The sequence below is a fragment of the Cucumis sativus genome, chromosome 2 (assembly GCF_000004075.3).
Source record: "Cucumis sativus cultivar 9930 chromosome 2, Cucumber_9930_V3, whole genome shotgun sequence".
NCBI lineage: Eukaryota > Viridiplantae > Streptophyta > Magnoliopsida > Cucurbitales > Cucurbitaceae > Cucumis > Cucumis sativus.
The window spans coordinates 3,533,382-3,549,880 of NC_026656.2; the positions used below are offsets into that span (position 1 = coordinate 3,533,382).

At 31.4% G+C, this 16,499-nt stretch overlaps 3 protein-coding genes across 3 annotated transcripts; 1 reads left to right on the forward strand and 2 right to left on the reverse strand.

Annotated features, from left to right (window-relative positions):
* The first annotated feature begins 2,915 nt into the window (after positions 1-2,915).
* On the forward strand, positions 2,916-4,955 carry LOC101203651 (probable nicotianamine synthase 4). The gene is made up of 2 exons (XM_004144702.3): positions 2,916-3,457; positions 4,215-4,955. Exons 1-2 carry the CDS (start codon positions 2,998-3,000, stop codon positions 4,742-4,744), a joined length of 990 nt encoding a protein of 329 aa, XP_004144750.1. The 5' UTR covers positions 2,916-2,997; the 3' UTR covers positions 4,745-4,955.
* Positions 4,956-7,018: 2,063 nt separating this feature from the next.
* Positions 7,019-11,390, reverse strand: LOC101219099 (histidine kinase CKI1). Its single transcript, XM_004144763.3, has 6 exons — positions 11,262-11,390; positions 10,159-10,857; positions 9,664-10,039; positions 9,002-9,582; positions 7,538-8,854; positions 7,019-7,365 (listed from the first exon to the last, which is right to left on the reverse strand). Exons 1-6 carry the CDS (start codon positions 11,388-11,390, stop codon positions 7,156-7,158), a joined length of 3,312 nt encoding a protein of 1,103 aa, XP_004144811.2. The 3' UTR covers positions 7,019-7,155.
* Positions 11,391-13,079: 1,689 nt separating this feature from the next.
* On the reverse strand, positions 13,080-15,390 carry LOC101203159 (pentatricopeptide repeat-containing protein At3g62470, mitochondrial). The gene has a single exon (XM_004144700.3). The coding sequence runs from the start codon at positions 15,183-15,185 to the stop codon at positions 13,320-13,322; it is 1,866 nt and encodes a 621-aa protein (XP_004144748.1). The 5' UTR covers positions 15,186-15,390; the 3' UTR covers positions 13,080-13,319.
* Positions 15,391-16,499: the final 1,109 nt, after the last annotated feature.

Below are 16,499 nucleotides of genomic sequence, written 5' to 3' on the forward strand. Positions count from 1 at the left end.
TATGAATTTATTTAGTAACCAAAAATTGATATGAAAAGTTTTGAAATATATTTTTGTAAATTGAATAAAAGTAATATCCAATCGCAATCATTTTAAATGAAGTATGTAAAAAATAAATAGACAAATGATATTATTTAAGAGTAAAGTAGATATTTTGAAGCACTCAATTAAAGAATTAAAAGACTAAAGTGGCATGAATTGTACTTTTTTTTTTTGTTCATATTTTAAAATGTATAGGTAAGAAAGAAGTTAATTAAAGTGTGTTGTATATTAGTATTTAATTTCCAAAAAATCACTTTGCAAAGATTAATATGAACATTATTGTCAACTTGAAATTTAAATTAAATAAAGGATTAATTATCGATATTTTGGGTCGTTTGTTAATTATGTTAAAGTGTTAATCAATTATAATCCTCAAATGAAACTAAATAAAACTAATCACTATATTATTGAACATAATAAAGTTATTAATGAGTTATTTTTAAACTTTGATATATTGTGAATTTTTTTTTTAACCTAATGTCATTTTTCTTCCTAAGTTTTTGTGATGAATTTTGTATAGGAATTAAAAGATAGTAAAATGGATTATATATTTTTAAAATAAAACAAAATTTTAAAATTCATCTAAGTGTCAATATCTATCAACAACACCATTAACCAATATTTATTATTGATATATTTTTAAATTTTATTATATTTGTTATTATTTTCAATCGATCTATCATTTACATCATTTAATATATATATATATATAGATGTATGTTTATATTTATTTATTATATTTCAGGTGGAATTTGATGAGATTAAAAGTTTGAAACTTTAATGGTATAATATAATAAATAATTTTATGGGTCAAAATTGAATTTTATTTTGATAATTTATAGGGTTAGGTCACATCAAATGTAATTATTTTTAAAAATGAAGTTATCAAATAACTTGTCGTTTTAAAATTGGCTTGTTAAATTATAAATTGAATGTTTCTTTTTTCCAATTTAAATAATTTGGCAACAATTCCAATATATATTGAAAAGAATCCACAAAAAAATGCATGGAACATGCATAGAATAATTATAATTAAATTAACTTTTAAATTATAAATATTGAAAACCCTCTTCTTCTTCTTCTTCTTCTTTTCAAAGTAAAATATAATCATGAAAAGAAAAAACTCAACTATCATCTTAAACATGAAAAGTGACAAAGAGAACCCATCAATTTAAGTTGATATATAATTGATCCAACCTTAATGTAATCTTTTTCTTTTAAGGATTCAACTTATTTTCTTTTTCCAAAGTTTGAATAATTTTAAGTTTAGATCGAATTAGTTACCAAATATATATGACCATTACAAATATATTAATACTAGCGATGTTCATTAGTAAAAATCAACCAATTGAATGAATTTAGTGCTAAACTATCATCCAACAAAAATAAAGAAAAGAAGGTTATTATTTTTAATTATGAAAACTACTCAAGAATATTTTTGTTTATAACAAAATGTTATTATATTGTTCTATTATTAGTGATATTTTTCTATATTTATAAATATGTTAGACTCATTTTTCTATATCCAAATCAATAAAAAATAATGTTTTTTAAATATATAGTAAAATAAACTAAAATATTTATAAAATATAGCAAATTATAATTACCACGATACACTATTATTTGTATCTTACAATAATTTATTGGATAGAATTTGATATGTTTATTGTATTTGTAAATATTTTTGGAAGTTACGTTTTAAAATAAATATAAAAGAGAAATCCTTTTTCAAGGTTGAAATAAAGGATAAAAAAATAATTACATGGTAGAATTTTGAGGCAAAGGATAAAGTTATTGGCTCACACGTGTTATATGACAATAACAACTTAGGTCACACGTGTACAATAAAAAATAGCTCAAGAGGCAAAGGTATTTAGATTTTGAACAACTTTGAAATGAGAAAATTCCAAATAGAAAAGAAAAAGAAATAGAAACAAATTTATTTTTGCTACCTATTAATTATTATACACTAAACAATAACTAACCTTAGGCAATTATATTTATTAACATAAATAAATTTGTCATTTCCTTTATTTTCTTTTCCAATACAAGAAAATGTGAGAATGGTAGAATTTATTATTATTTAGTTAATTTTGATAATTTTAGATATTTAATATGATTGAACATCTTAGACGGATCCAATATGCTAATTAAGATTGAGCATATTGACAATTTAATTTATCAAAAACAAAGATAATAATAAAAATTTAATTTAAAATAATTATTTACTTACAAATAATGCATTATTTGTTCTTAAAGTTTAGATATTAATTAAATAAAACACACACATTCAAAGAGTGGTTGCATCCTAAAATCTTAAAAAATCAAATAACTAAGTCATTAAACTTTTACTTATATATTCTTAATGTACTATTCTTAATAATTTTCGATATTAAAGAAAACAATAGACCCAATTAAAAAAATCAATTTTTACTAAAGACTTGAATTGATTAAGTTAATTAAAATAATAAGAAAACTAAGATATATTTACGAGGGTGAATCGATTGAAACTAGTTTAGTTCAAATCGATTTTGTTTGATATATGTATATATTAATTATATTAAGAATCGAAATTTACGGTTTGGTTTCATTTGACTACGAAAATCTAAACTTAACCTATCAAGGATGTGTTTAACAAGTCGGTGAAATGAAAATTAAATTAAACACGCAACCGTAGATTCGTAATACAACCACACCCACATACATATATCCCATACAAAAAACCAAAGAAAACCCTAATTAATAATGAACATAATATTATGAAATAACATACACAATTATTATTATTATTATTATTCTTTTTGAAAAAAGAAAAAGAAAAGTGTGGGACCTAGAAATGGGCATAAATAATGTAGAACCTCTAAGGATGTTGTCATAGTGTGTAAAGAAAGAAGAAACCCACCAATATCCTTTCACCAAAAAAAAGAAGAAAAACTCCCCCCCTTTGGCTTAGCCATGGAATTTGAACAACAACAAGAAGCACTTCTGTTGGAAAAAGTCTGTGCCCTTTACAACCAAATCTCAAGCCTTTCTAGCCTTAAGCCTTGTAAAAATGTCGACACTCTTTTCACTCAACTCGTCCTCACGTGCTCACAGCACCCACCTCCTCCTATTGGCTTTGATATTGCTTCTTTGTCTCAGCCACTTCGAGCCATGAGGGCTCATCTCATTCAACTTTGTGCTCAAGCTGAGGCTCTTCTTGAACTTCATTTCTCTTCCCTTTTGGCTTCTTCTTTTCATCATCCTATTTCTAATTTGTCTATCTTCCCTTACTACTCTAATTACTTGAAGCTTTCCCTTCTTGAGTTTGATATTCTTCGATCTCATTCTCGTCGTATCCCCGATAAAGTTGCCTTTGTTGGCTCCGGTCCCCTCCCGCTCTCCTCCATTGTCTTGGCGTCTATTCATCTTAAGGGTAACCGGTAGTTGTTTGAATTATTAGTTTCTAACTATATATACTTGTAGGTGTGTTGTTTTATGGTGCATGCTTATGGGTTGGAATTATTGGATAAACATAACGACGATTCATTTTAAACTTAATTGATAATGAAATGAGTAATTCCTAAACATTATGAGTTTGGTTTCTCCATTTTTTTAATATGAGATCGTCAGTATGTTCTGAAGATGTTTTTTCAGTTTACCATTATTCTTAGGAGTCAATTTTGTTTTTAACCAAATATTTATTTGAATTTTATTGACTCTTTTACCATGTTAGAAAAGAGAAATTTCCAACTCAAACTTAATTGCTAATAGTGGAATAAGTGACTTGTGTATATCATGAGATCTCCTCATCTTTTCAATGTAAGGTTCTGGATAGACATGCAAAGTTTAGGTTTAATAGTATATTTTATCACTTGATTTGTAGATATTTCGTTTGTGATGACAATATAGAGATTTCAAATATATACATGAACCTTATTTTGTTAGTATTTGAGGTGGAGGAGAGTTAACATTTTAACTTTACTTCTTGTTTGGTTCAAAAAGTTTTTAAATGACTAACTGTGGCCCATGACTTATTAACATCAATTCTATGACTCCTTGTTAACTTGCATGATAGGTCCCTCTACCAAACAATGTATCAAACTAAACAACTCCGGACTAAACAATTTCACTCTATGTTCGATTATCATAAATTGTTTTAATTACTTTCATCTTCACCTCTTTATGAATAGGTACTATTTTCCACAACTTTGACATTGATCCAACAGCAAACACCATGGCAAGTCAATTGGTTTGCTCTGACCCAGACTTATCACAAAGAATGATATTTCACACAAAAGATGTAATGGAAGTAACAAAGGGATTAAAAGATTATGAAGTAGTGTTCTTAGCAGCATTAGTTGGATTAGGAGAGGAAGAAAAAGGAAGAGTTTTAAAGCATTTGGGGAAACATATGGCAGCTGGTTCATATTTGATGCTAAGAAGTGCTCATGGAGCAAGAGCATTTTTGTACCCTGTTGTTGATATTTGTACTGTTGAAGCTTCTGGATTTGAGATTTTGTCTGTGTTCCATCCCACCGATGAAGTTATTAACTCTGTGGTTATTGCAAGGAAGAAAGTCATGTTCGATCAAAGCTCGGACGAGGACGAGGACGAGGACGAGAAGCAAGGTATTTTAGTCAATACTTCTTCTATTGTGTTGGCTGAGAAATGCTCTGGGTTTAATGGCTTTACTCCCATGATTGAAGAGCCACTTTCTTGAAGTTTTTATCGTTGTATTTGCATTTGATTTTCATTCACCCTACTCTAAATCTATATGTTTCTATGGCAAGTTCCTTTTTTATTTTGTGTCGGTCCAAAGAGTTTTTACCTTCTTTTCTTTACGTATAGATCAAATTGTTAAAGTGAGTTTGACTCAGTGATATTGACATACACTCTATCTCTAGAGGCCAAAAGTTCAATTCTTCACCTCACACTTGTTGTACTCAACAAAAACTATAAATCAAATTTGTTTCAATAAAATGAGAAGGAAAAAGAATTATAACATGTGTTTTTAGCGTAAAGGATTGAAAATTTCCAAGTTATTTACGTATGGTATTAGTGGGGTGATAATGTTTGTCGAAAATGAAATAGGAAATACGAAAATAGAAAATCATCACAAATATTATACGTTACTATGTCCAAATCCATACGAGATCCTCACGTTTGGTTGTTTCATACACCAGATAACAAGTTTAAGATATTTGGACAGAAACCATATGAATCTATCATGTTCATGGATTTCTTTTAGTCACAAAGAGAGAAATAACTGTACAAAGATAGATGTAATGGGTGATGCATCCAATATTATTTTTCTTTTAATTTAATCAAACTAGAGAGGAATTTGATTTGGATGGATTTGTTTGGGAAGTGTGTAACATAATATTGTAAAAGAGTATGAGATTTTGAAAGAGAGTAAAGGTAAAAGAAAGAAAAACAAAGAGTTGGTGTACCACACCAATTAATTGTAGTGGATATGTAGATGTATGTATGTATATGATGGACTTGGACTTGTCTTTTGGCTCATTCTAAAACCTTATCTTCTACCATTTTTGGTTTCTACAACTTTTGCCTTTTCTTATTGAATCAATAAATTCATTGGAAGGAGTAACAAAGTAAGATGTTACACAAACAAAAGAATAACTTCTTTTCTTTTCTATTATTTTTTTTCAATATAATAACATGTTTAATATAACTGCAAAAACGTCATTAATATACTATTATTGTTTAGGTATGACAAAGGCTAGATTATTATCATTTGTCAGTGATAGAATTTAATATACACCGATATCATTATATTTGAAAATATTTGTATTTAACATTTTTTTTCTCGTTTTTTTTTCATTCAAATTATTACATTTTACTTTATATTGTGGTACTCAAATGGTTATTCAACTCTTGTAAGAAAAAAAAAGGGATTATTGAATTTTTGTTTTGGTGGTAAAATATATTAATTTTAATTTCAGTAATAATTAACTTTTGAAAACTATTTTCAACCATAAAAGCTTTATCTTTAGAGAAAAACTAAACATTATTTTTTTTTCAATTAAACATACTCATCAAAATTTGAATTAGAGTGGTAATTAAGATAGTTACATTTTACTATTTAAATATCTATGTGTTTATGTTTATGTTGAAATTTTAGAAAAAAAAAGACTTTTAAAGGATACATTTTTCTTAAGTATAAATGTAGTAAAATATTACGATAAATTAACATAAACTATTATTTGTTAAAATATAAATTTGGAGAAATTTCAGGGCATTCTCGACTGAGTTTAATAAGCACTCGAGCAAGATTGCACCGCGAAACCACAAGATTCAGATTTTGCATACATTATGTGAGGAAATCAATGGCGAGATTATCTTGCAAAATGCATGTGAGACTCATCTAATCTTGAAACTCCTTCGACGAAGCTCGAGGCAAAGTGATAAATCTCGACCGAGATTTATCATCTGCATGGACCAAGATTCGCGAAAAAGTTAGATTCTTCCAAATAGTCCACAAAAAAACTATAATATATTTTAAAGCTTTTAAATATGTGGAACCTTAATTTTAATTTATTTTTCAACTAATTCAATATAACTTACTCATATTCAATGTCACATCAGCATCCTTATGTCCTTAAATTAAAGTTAACTCAACCGTTATTAGAAGTATTTAGGAACTTCAAACCTAAACGCCAAAAATGCATTTTACCCAAATATATATATATATATATATTTAAGATTTGGAGAGAATTAGTTAAGATTTGATATTAGATTAAAGAAAAATGAGTTGTATTCAAAATTGAAAAATTGTCATAAATGTAAGGGTTCAAATTTTCTAAAAAAATAATTAAGATTTGAAAAATTGAAAAAAAAATAGTTATCTCTGATAGACTGATAAAAGATGAGGCCTAAAAACAAAACCATCAAAGACAATGTATGAATCTGGGACGATATAGACAGATTTAAAAGGATCTAATGAAGTAGTATCATCATGTTAATAGGTTTGTAATTGCCTGTTTTGAATTTCTTTCATTGCAAATAGAAAGGTTGAAGATTAGATTGGATTGGATTGGATTGAACATATACGTTGTTGTATCATATGAATGGCTGAAATTTTGGTTTAGTCTGCATAAAGAAAGTAAAACATTATTTGCTATGAATACATGTAATGGCTTCTAGTAGTTTCTCTTTTCTGAGTGGTTTCCCTAAATGCACATCCATTCCAGCTTCAATTGTTTTTCCTGCTTCTTCTCCTGTTGTATGGGCTGTTAGTGCAATGATTGGAATGTGTGTGTTGTAATATCTCTCTACCTTCCTTATCTCTCTTGTTGCTTCATATCCATCCATTATTGGCATCTACCATATCGAAATTAGTATAACATAAGTTGTTATTGCAGGCAGGTAAAGACTTAATCAGTGGCATACATGTTCAAGTTGAAAGTAGGAAACAAAAATGTAGTTTTAACTGGGTTGGCGTTTGTTTTTCTAACAATTGCAGAAATGTATGTTGGGTTATAGTAATTCTTACCTCACAGTCCATTAGAATGTAATCGTAAGGAAGAGTATTTGAAGCACCATGTTTCCTTTGATTGCCTAAGCCATTGCAAACAAGCTCTAAAGCTTCCTTTCCATTTTCACATATCTCAGTAGTTGCGCCAAGTCTTTCGAGGTTCAATCTAGCTAGTTTTTGCAACACTAAATTGTCCTCAGCAACCAAGACTTTTTTGCCAGATAGAGGTTTTTCGCCACTCGAGTGTTTATATTTCTCTTCTCTAATTTCTTGGTGTAAACTTTTTTGTTCAACAATGGGTGAACTTCGAGTCTTTGATCCTATACATGAATGAATTTGATTCGTGGACAAATTCTTTGGGGAGGTCCCATTACTTGAGGTTGTTTCTTTTTGTACTCTCGTTTCAATGTGGCCTCTAAAAATTGGTGAATTTCCTTCCTTGCTCTTACTTTGACATTGATACGGTGATGAACTTAGATCCTTAGAAACATTCCCACTCCAATATGATGTACTACTTTCTCCGGTTTCTAATGTGCCTCCAAACTCTGGAAGCAGTCTTATCACTTCATACAAACGAGAACCATGAAAAGGTCTAGATATGAAAACATCGTTCGACTTGTAAATGTTTGAGTCTATCCCCTTGTCGTTGCTAATGCGTGACATTTGATTCTCTAGTAACCAAACAACCTTACAATGGGAGCCTTGAAGTCTCCTTCGAAAATTAGCAACCATATTACATATTTCCTTGAATGGTCCTGCTCTGGCATCAATTACAATCAAGATGAAGCTATTTCCACCTCTGAGATTAGTCTTTTTGAACACAGAAAGAAAGTAGTTTGTCTCATCTTTCCTTGCACCCGAAGAAATATGCATGTTCAACCCATTTCGGGAGTCACCGGATGTTGATTTGCTTAGGCAGTCACTTGGTGAACTAGTACCTGACCTTCCTCTTGAGTTATGCATAGAATGGCTCTGTTTATCCAATATTTTCTGTAGAGTGGTCAGGAGTTGCTCCCATTGTTTCATTGCCAATACTTTTACACCAAGACTTTCCAGGAATTTCTTGCATATCAGTCTTCGTTGATCATTTTGAATTAAGAGAATGACACGAGATGTTTCAGTTTTTGAACTGGTGGTTCGGATTGCTCTTGGGGAATGGAGACTTGTAGTAGGGGCCCAAAAGGTAAGTTTTGAGGTAGGCGATGGTTGACGTGTGTCATCACCAGTGTTAACATTGTCCTCTAAGACTAAAAGAAGCACACTGAACCTAAAACATGTTCCTTTCTCTCCGATCTCTTTGTCTAAAATTGCTATATCTCCTCCCATCAAGCGTACCTTCAATAATACAAACAAATGCACTTGAAATTTATTTTATCCAAACCATAAGATAAGCTTCAACATGAACTTTTGGTTGCAAGTTTAGCAGGATCTGTTAGAGAAAAAAAGATAGACTAATTTATCTTTAAAAGTAAAGTTACATACCAGAGATTGAACAATGCCCAGTCCCAAGCCAGTTCCTCCTTGTCCAAAAGCTGTTTCTTTTACTTGAACATAGTTCTCGAAAACTAATTTACGCTTCTCTTTAGGAATGCCTTTCCCTGTGTCATCTATTTCAAATGTAAATTCCATACAGCCAGGATTCAAATTAACTCCATTATCCATGGCTTGTTGTTCTTGAAACGTGCTCGTGTTGCATACTAAGAATGAAAAATACTTCAATATTTCATCATTGTGATTCGAAGAAATCATATTGTTCTGCATTGTAGGTAAATTCTTGACCCAAGCTCGAACAGTTACTTGCCCTTCAGAAGTGAATTTAACAGCATTGCTCAGTAAATTGCACAAAACTTGTTTAAGCTTTCCTCTGTCACCTTTTACTTGTGAAAACTTGATAATTGAGCCATCATAAGGATCTAACACTAAGTCTATTCCTTTCTTCACGCCCACTGGATGATACAAATCTACCACATCCTCTAGAAGTTGACCCAAATGAAACTCTTCTTCCTCGAGTTGTATTTTCCCTGCTTCGATCTTGCTTGTATCCAGAATAGAGTTCAATATGCCTGTGACGGATCATAACCGAATTTTTATGTTTGACAATTAATGAGAGAGATGAGAGCATTCAAGTTTAGAATGTTAATTACCTAGAAGATCTTTTGTACAACCATCCATCTGTTTTAGGCTTATGTCTAACTCTGAACCTGGGGTAGATTCATTGTGGCATATCTCAATCAAACCAATAATGCCAGCCAAAGAAGCGCGAATGTCATGGCTCGCTCTAGTGAAAGCAACGCTCTTGTTCATACTCTTCCTCTCTGCCTGTTGAGTTGCTTCCATTTGTTGAATGAGTTTGGCACATAAATGCATTTCTCTTTTTGTTCCTCTGATGACTATGAACACAAAAATAAAAACAGTGATAATTGTGATAGCCATTATTAGTATAAGAAGAATTAGTCCCATTCTGCTACTCTTGAAGATAAGGCTAGCTAACTCTTTCTGTGGCAATACTAATGAATAGACCTGAAATAAGAACAGAAGAGATTAAAATAATGTATGTATGCTTTTGGACCTAACATAGTCAATTAAATGATGAGATTAAGATATTTTAGAAATGTTATTGTTACAGTAAGATGACTTACCAATTGCACACCCAATATCTCAACTGGGTAGCAATATATATTGTAGTTTGTACCCAAAAGATTAAAGAAAGAATCCTTTGGATCAAAATCTTCTTTCCTAGCCTGGCATGAGATGTTCCCAAGTCGAGCAATTTCACCACCATTTGGATTTAAAAACTGAAATGTTGCTGAACCATTAACAAGGACCATCTTAATGTCCTGAGACCCTAGGACAAGAATTTCCCCTTCATTAGATGCAAGGTACAATCTCCCTCCTTGACGTTCAATGCTCGTGAAAAAGAGATCGATAAATGTTTTGAACGAAAACCCAAAGGAGACAACTCCCTTACTTCCATTAACTCGAACCGTGTTGAGGAACAAACGCTCATGATTTGAGCTCCATTTTGTCCCTATGGATGCACATCCCTGGTTACTATTCAAGGCATCTCGAAACCAACTCGTGTTGCTAGTGACCAGTGGGAGTATCTCAGTCATATTCCCATATAATTCTCCTGTGGTAGAGTTTGCCAATTGGGTCAACCAACTATACTCTCTTCTTGGATGAGGATAGAATTTGGCAGTGAAGGTAGAGTTAGCATAGACTGCAAAAGTTTGGTTTTTGTCAGTGTAGTATGAGAAGAAGAGACCATCCATCCCAATATAGGATATTTGGGTTAGGTATGGAATGATTGAAAATCCTTGAAATAACATTGGAGCAATCTGAAAGATCATAAAACACTAAACATCAACAGTTGTATGCAGTCAAGTTGCTAGTTACTACTTACTAATCTTCAAACAAACAAGTTTTTAGTTACATCCGTAAACTTTGGTTACTTTGTTAGACGACTGAAAAATGACATAAACAAGTAAATAGTTCATTTATAAAAGAGATCCTGTGTAACAATTTGAAAAGACAATATATCATGTATCAGTATCACTTCACTTTGCTAGTTATTTATTTATCTTCATCATCTATTCATCGACGTTGTCTTAATAGCATGTGACTTTATCATCAAAGTTATGAGTAGAGACTACATAGAATCATAAGTATGACTCAAATAGTTAAGACATCATCATGTTTTGGATTTTTTAATTAGACTTAGAAAAATGGGATAGTAGCTAACCTTAGAGTTGAGTTCAAAGAATGAAACTTGAGTTCCATTGAAACATGAGTTGAGAAGTTTAGCAAAATTTGTAGTTGACACATATAATGGTTGAATTGAGGTCGATATGTTCTCGATCTCATGTGTCATTTGAGAGGTTGCATTGAAGTTGTTGAAGAGATCATGAGATTGAATATGTTTGATCATACCATACCAACATGGAATCAACAAGCTTGGAAGTATGAGAAGAACAACTGCCTGCAATGGAGGAGGTTAATTCTGATATTTCATATTTGGTTTTTCTATCCAACAATATAATACATACATACATATACATATATGATAAAAGTATTAGTTTGAATGAGAGAGATTACCAGGAAGATGGAGAAAGAAATTGGCCTGGAAATAATCAACAATCTCAGCTTCATTCTTCTTCTTTTCTTCTACTTGTGATTTTTCCAAAACTCAATTTAATTATTTGTACAAAATTGTGGATCAATCAAATTTTCTTGAACTTCGTTTTTAGGGACATATTGTTGTTAGTCAAAATAGAGATAAGGGCCTTTGAAATCACCTAAAACAAAAGGAACTCTTGTAGGTATAAATTAGTATTAAGGATAAATATTGGTACTTTGATCTATTTTATTCGTTAATTATAATTTATCTTATTTTAATGACCATATGTAAGTATAAATTGAATAATATTAATTCAATAGATATGATTATATTTTACCAAAAGAAAAAAGAAAAATTAAACAACAATTCGACTAGTATTTAAAAAAAGTAATTCTAAATATTGAAAAGAATACTAAGTAATAAAATCTCATGCAAATTTTTGGAATCTACAAAAATAAATACGTAAATGATTTACATTCCATTACCATTAAACTTTCCTTAAATAAAAAGATCAATTCCATTAAGAAAAGGATTTCAGTCTAATTATTTCCTTTTTAATTCTGAATAATAAATGAAATGCATATCACAGAAAAATGAGAAAGACAAAATATGAATATGATATTCTTTACTTTTTTTCATAAACTTATGCTATCGATCGATTACTAAATCGATGATTTAAACCAATCAGATGTTAAGTATCTAAATAAGTTCATACATCAAAGTATAAAATTATCACTTCATATTGATTCATAATCCTATTTAATAAGAACAGAATTTTATCTTTTCATTCTCAAGACAAACAAATAATTTTCACAAGAGATTCATAATAACAATAACAATAGAGAGATAGGGAGAGACCTTTGAAAAAAAATGGTGGTGTTGCTGTTTTTGTTGTGACAAAAATTTGAACTTTTCTCTATCTTTCTTCAACCTTCGTTTATGTTTCTCTTCTCTTTATGATGTTCTTATAGTGTGTTATTTATATATGGAATTGAGCCAAGAAGGAAAGAGGAAAAGAATTAAAGATTTAAATATATATACACACATGTATGTGGCTAAATATATTCATAAACCATTCAAGAGAGAATCTACATTTTAATTTACCAGTTTGGTTTAAGTTAACGTTTAAAGTAGGAAAATTGTCAAAAAAACTATCAGAAAATTATCGACTTTTAAACGTGTTACTTTTGCAATTTAGAAAATGTAAACATGAGTTTTATTATCGTAATTTTTTTTTGTTATTTTTTACTCCATTAAAGTATGTAAATTAAAATGTATTAGATGAAATATATAAAGTTATTTTAAACACACCTATGTTGCAAGCGGACTATTTTTAAATGAATCAAAATATAACGATATTTGTTGGAAGTCATCCCGGCTCCACGGTGAACATCTCTACTTGAAATCAACCACTTTCATCCTTAATGGACAAATCTTTAAAGATTCAAGAAATAAACTCATAAACTTCACTAATATTTTAGTATCACATAAAAGGGAATTAATAAGGGGGCAAGAAGAGACGAGAGGTTTTTTTTTCCAACTCAGAAACACCAAAATATCAAACTAATGTGAAGGAAATCAAAGCTAAAATTCTAATAAAATATACAATCTAATGTTAAAATACAGTAAATAGTATAGAACATAATGGATTGAGTGAAAAATGGTGTTTAACTAAATAAGATTCTAAGTACTATGGTCATCATTAATAAAGTTTGTAGGATTTCTTCTCTTAACCCTCTTCCTCATCATCTCAGCCCACCTTGCAATCACATTGGAAGCTTCAAATTTACCAGAAAATTTCATCTTTTGAGCCAATTCTTCAAGAATATCAGGTCTCCCAGCTCTAGAGAAATCAGCAGCAAATTTGTTGTAATCAAGCTGAGGAGCTTTCATTCCTTTCTCAATCATCTCCTCTAGATACTTTCCAGCTTCCGCACAACGTCCCAGACTTATAAGCCCTCCTATAAACACAGTATACGAATTATCGTCGGGGCAACACCCTTTTAACTTCATCTCATCCCAAGCAGCGACTCCCATTTCGTAATTCCTTGTTTGAAAGTAGGATTTCATCATCATGCTGTACGTGTGGGTTGTTGGTTTAATGCCATTCTCAATCATCTTCTTGTATATCCGAACAGCATCATCGGGCATTCGCTTATTCGTCATCAACTTGATTAGAGCATTATAGGTCTTCCCATCAGGTGGGCAACCGTTTGCTTTCATTTCTTTCAGCAGCCCATAAACCGTGTCCATCCTTTTCTGATTCCCAAACCCTGTGATCAAACATGTGTAGATTGCAGCATCAGGTCGACATCCTGCTCCTTGCATTTCTTCAAAATACTGAACCGCTTCTTTCATCTTGGCTTGTTTGCAGAAATCCCGAACCAAAATCGTGTAGCTTTTGACATCAGGAGATGGTCCCTTGGCTTTCATGACCTCAAACAACTTGATGGCATCTGACCTCTTCTTACACCTCAACAAGCCTTCAAGCATGGTATTATGAGCAACAATATCAGGCTTAAAATCTTCATCAATCATCTGATTCCATATCTTCCCAGCTTCCATTAGATTCCTCACTCGACACCAACCATTCAACAAAACCGTGTATGTTTGTAAATTCGGTGTAAATCTACCGTGCAACTTCTCAAAAATTGTTAGAGCTTCTTTTCCAAGCTTTGCTCTCCCTAAACTATCGAGCAAGCAGTTTATAGTTTCTACACCCACTTTATACTTGTACTTCTTCATCAACTCAAGAACTCCAACAGCTTTCTTCCTCTCTTTTGCAGCTGCAAATGCTTTGAAACAAACGGTGAAAGTTTCCATTGTCAAAAGCTCTTTTTCAGCCATTTCTTCAAGCAATGAAACCATTGTTTCAAACTGTCTTGTCTTCCCCAAAATTGTCATCATCGTATTGTAAGTTTTGGAGTCATGGGCAAATCCTGGCTTCTGAGCAGCCCAACAGAAGAATCGAAATGCCGGTTTTCGAGCTTGTTTGAACCTTGCTAAGACCTCCAAAACCAGATCATGAGACAATTTTACCCCACACTCATCAAGAACTGCCTCCATGTTCCTATCTAATGCAAACAATTCGTCGATCACCTTGCATACGCGATTGACTTCAGTCGAATCACACTCACGATTATCCTCCTCCTCACTCTTCTCACATTCAATTTCAGAATCAGAATCAGGATTACTCAAATCGCAAAAGCCTCTAGCTAATAAATCAAGACTAGGGAAGGGGGGATTTCTGAAATCAATCGTTCTTAAAGTTGAAACAATCAACAATTTTTCTTGAGGAACAGAGAATGAAGAGGCGTATGGCAAAATAAATGGAATTTGACAATGAGAATAATGAAAACTACGATGAGAAGGAGAATCAAACATACTAAACAAGGGCAGAGAGCTACAACCAGGAACTCGCATTTTCCATCTGAATCTCCGTCCTTGTCGTCCCATCGTTCGTTGAATCCAGTATCCGGCATTGTAAATGCCTGCCGTGAAATCGGAGAAATTTGAAGCTCTACAGAGGGTTATTAGAGAGATAGACATCGGAGTCCCATGAATTCGATGAAGGAAGAGTTGATGAAATGCGTGGGAGAGTCTAGATTCGCCGGAGGTTACGGCGGTGGAAAATTCGAGTGTCGATGGCGGCGGCAGTGGCGGGGGGATTCAGATTCAGTATGCAGTTGATAGTCATAATATCTTACCCTCCAGGGTTCAAATCTTCACTTCTGCAATTCTTTTTTCTATTTATAAATTATTGCTTTCATATATATATATATATAATTTGAGTTAGAAGCTTTTATTTGAAAGCACATTTTTTTAAATAGCCTATACAAAGTTTTATTCCACAATTGTTTGATATGCTACTTAGTTATATTTGGTTTGACAGTATTACATTATTTAAGCATCATATCGATCAAAACATACTTATATGAACTTGTGTCCTTTACGTAAAATAATCTTAGATCTGTTGCTAATATATATCTTAAAAAGAAGAAAGAAGTTGGGACATGTGAATTGAAATTACTCATGTTGATGCTAACACTTCTGCTTTGAATTAATATGAGTATGAAATGGTTAGAGAGAGAGGAGAGAAGTGGTGAAGAGCAGCAGAAGAAGCAGCAGATAGCGACCTCCATGCTTGCATGCAAAGAGGAAGATAAGATGAGGGCTTTATAGGTTTAGAAGGTTTTTTTTTCAACTTTGTTTGTCCCAAAAAGTCTTTTCTCCCCCAACAAATCTCCTTTTTTTTTTTTTTTTTTTGTTGATTTTCCATATAACTTTTGCTAATATATGATATTGAAGAACTTTTTTTTATTATTATCTTTTTGTTCTTGTTCTCGTTTTAGCTCATTTTTCCTAGCTTTCGTTCTACTTCGTCCAACAAGCTCATTTCTAGCTCTTGTTCTAGTCTTTCTCACTTTCTGGTTCTAGCTTTAGTTTTGGGCACTTTTTTTTGCTCTTATCCCTCTACACTCGATTCATTTGGTGTATAGAACTTATTGTAAGTTGTTGACATGAGAAGAAACAATAATTTGATTTGTTGTTATCCTTGTCATAGGCGAGAGGTAGGCAACAAGTGATTGTAGTGGTTCGAGTTTTATGTTTAATAAGTTTTTGTGATTGTCGACTTAACTAGGTATACAACATGATTTTAAAAAAATCAATTAGCAATATGAAATTTTAAGCCGCATTTGGTAACCACCATTTAATTTTTAAATATTACTTTCAAAGTGAATTTCTTTGGCCCGTTATTTACTTCCAAAAGTTTGTTTTTTTCTATTTATGTTAATACTAACATATAATTTTTTTATGATAAAAAAAAATGAGAGAAAATAAACATAATTTTCAAAAGGTGTG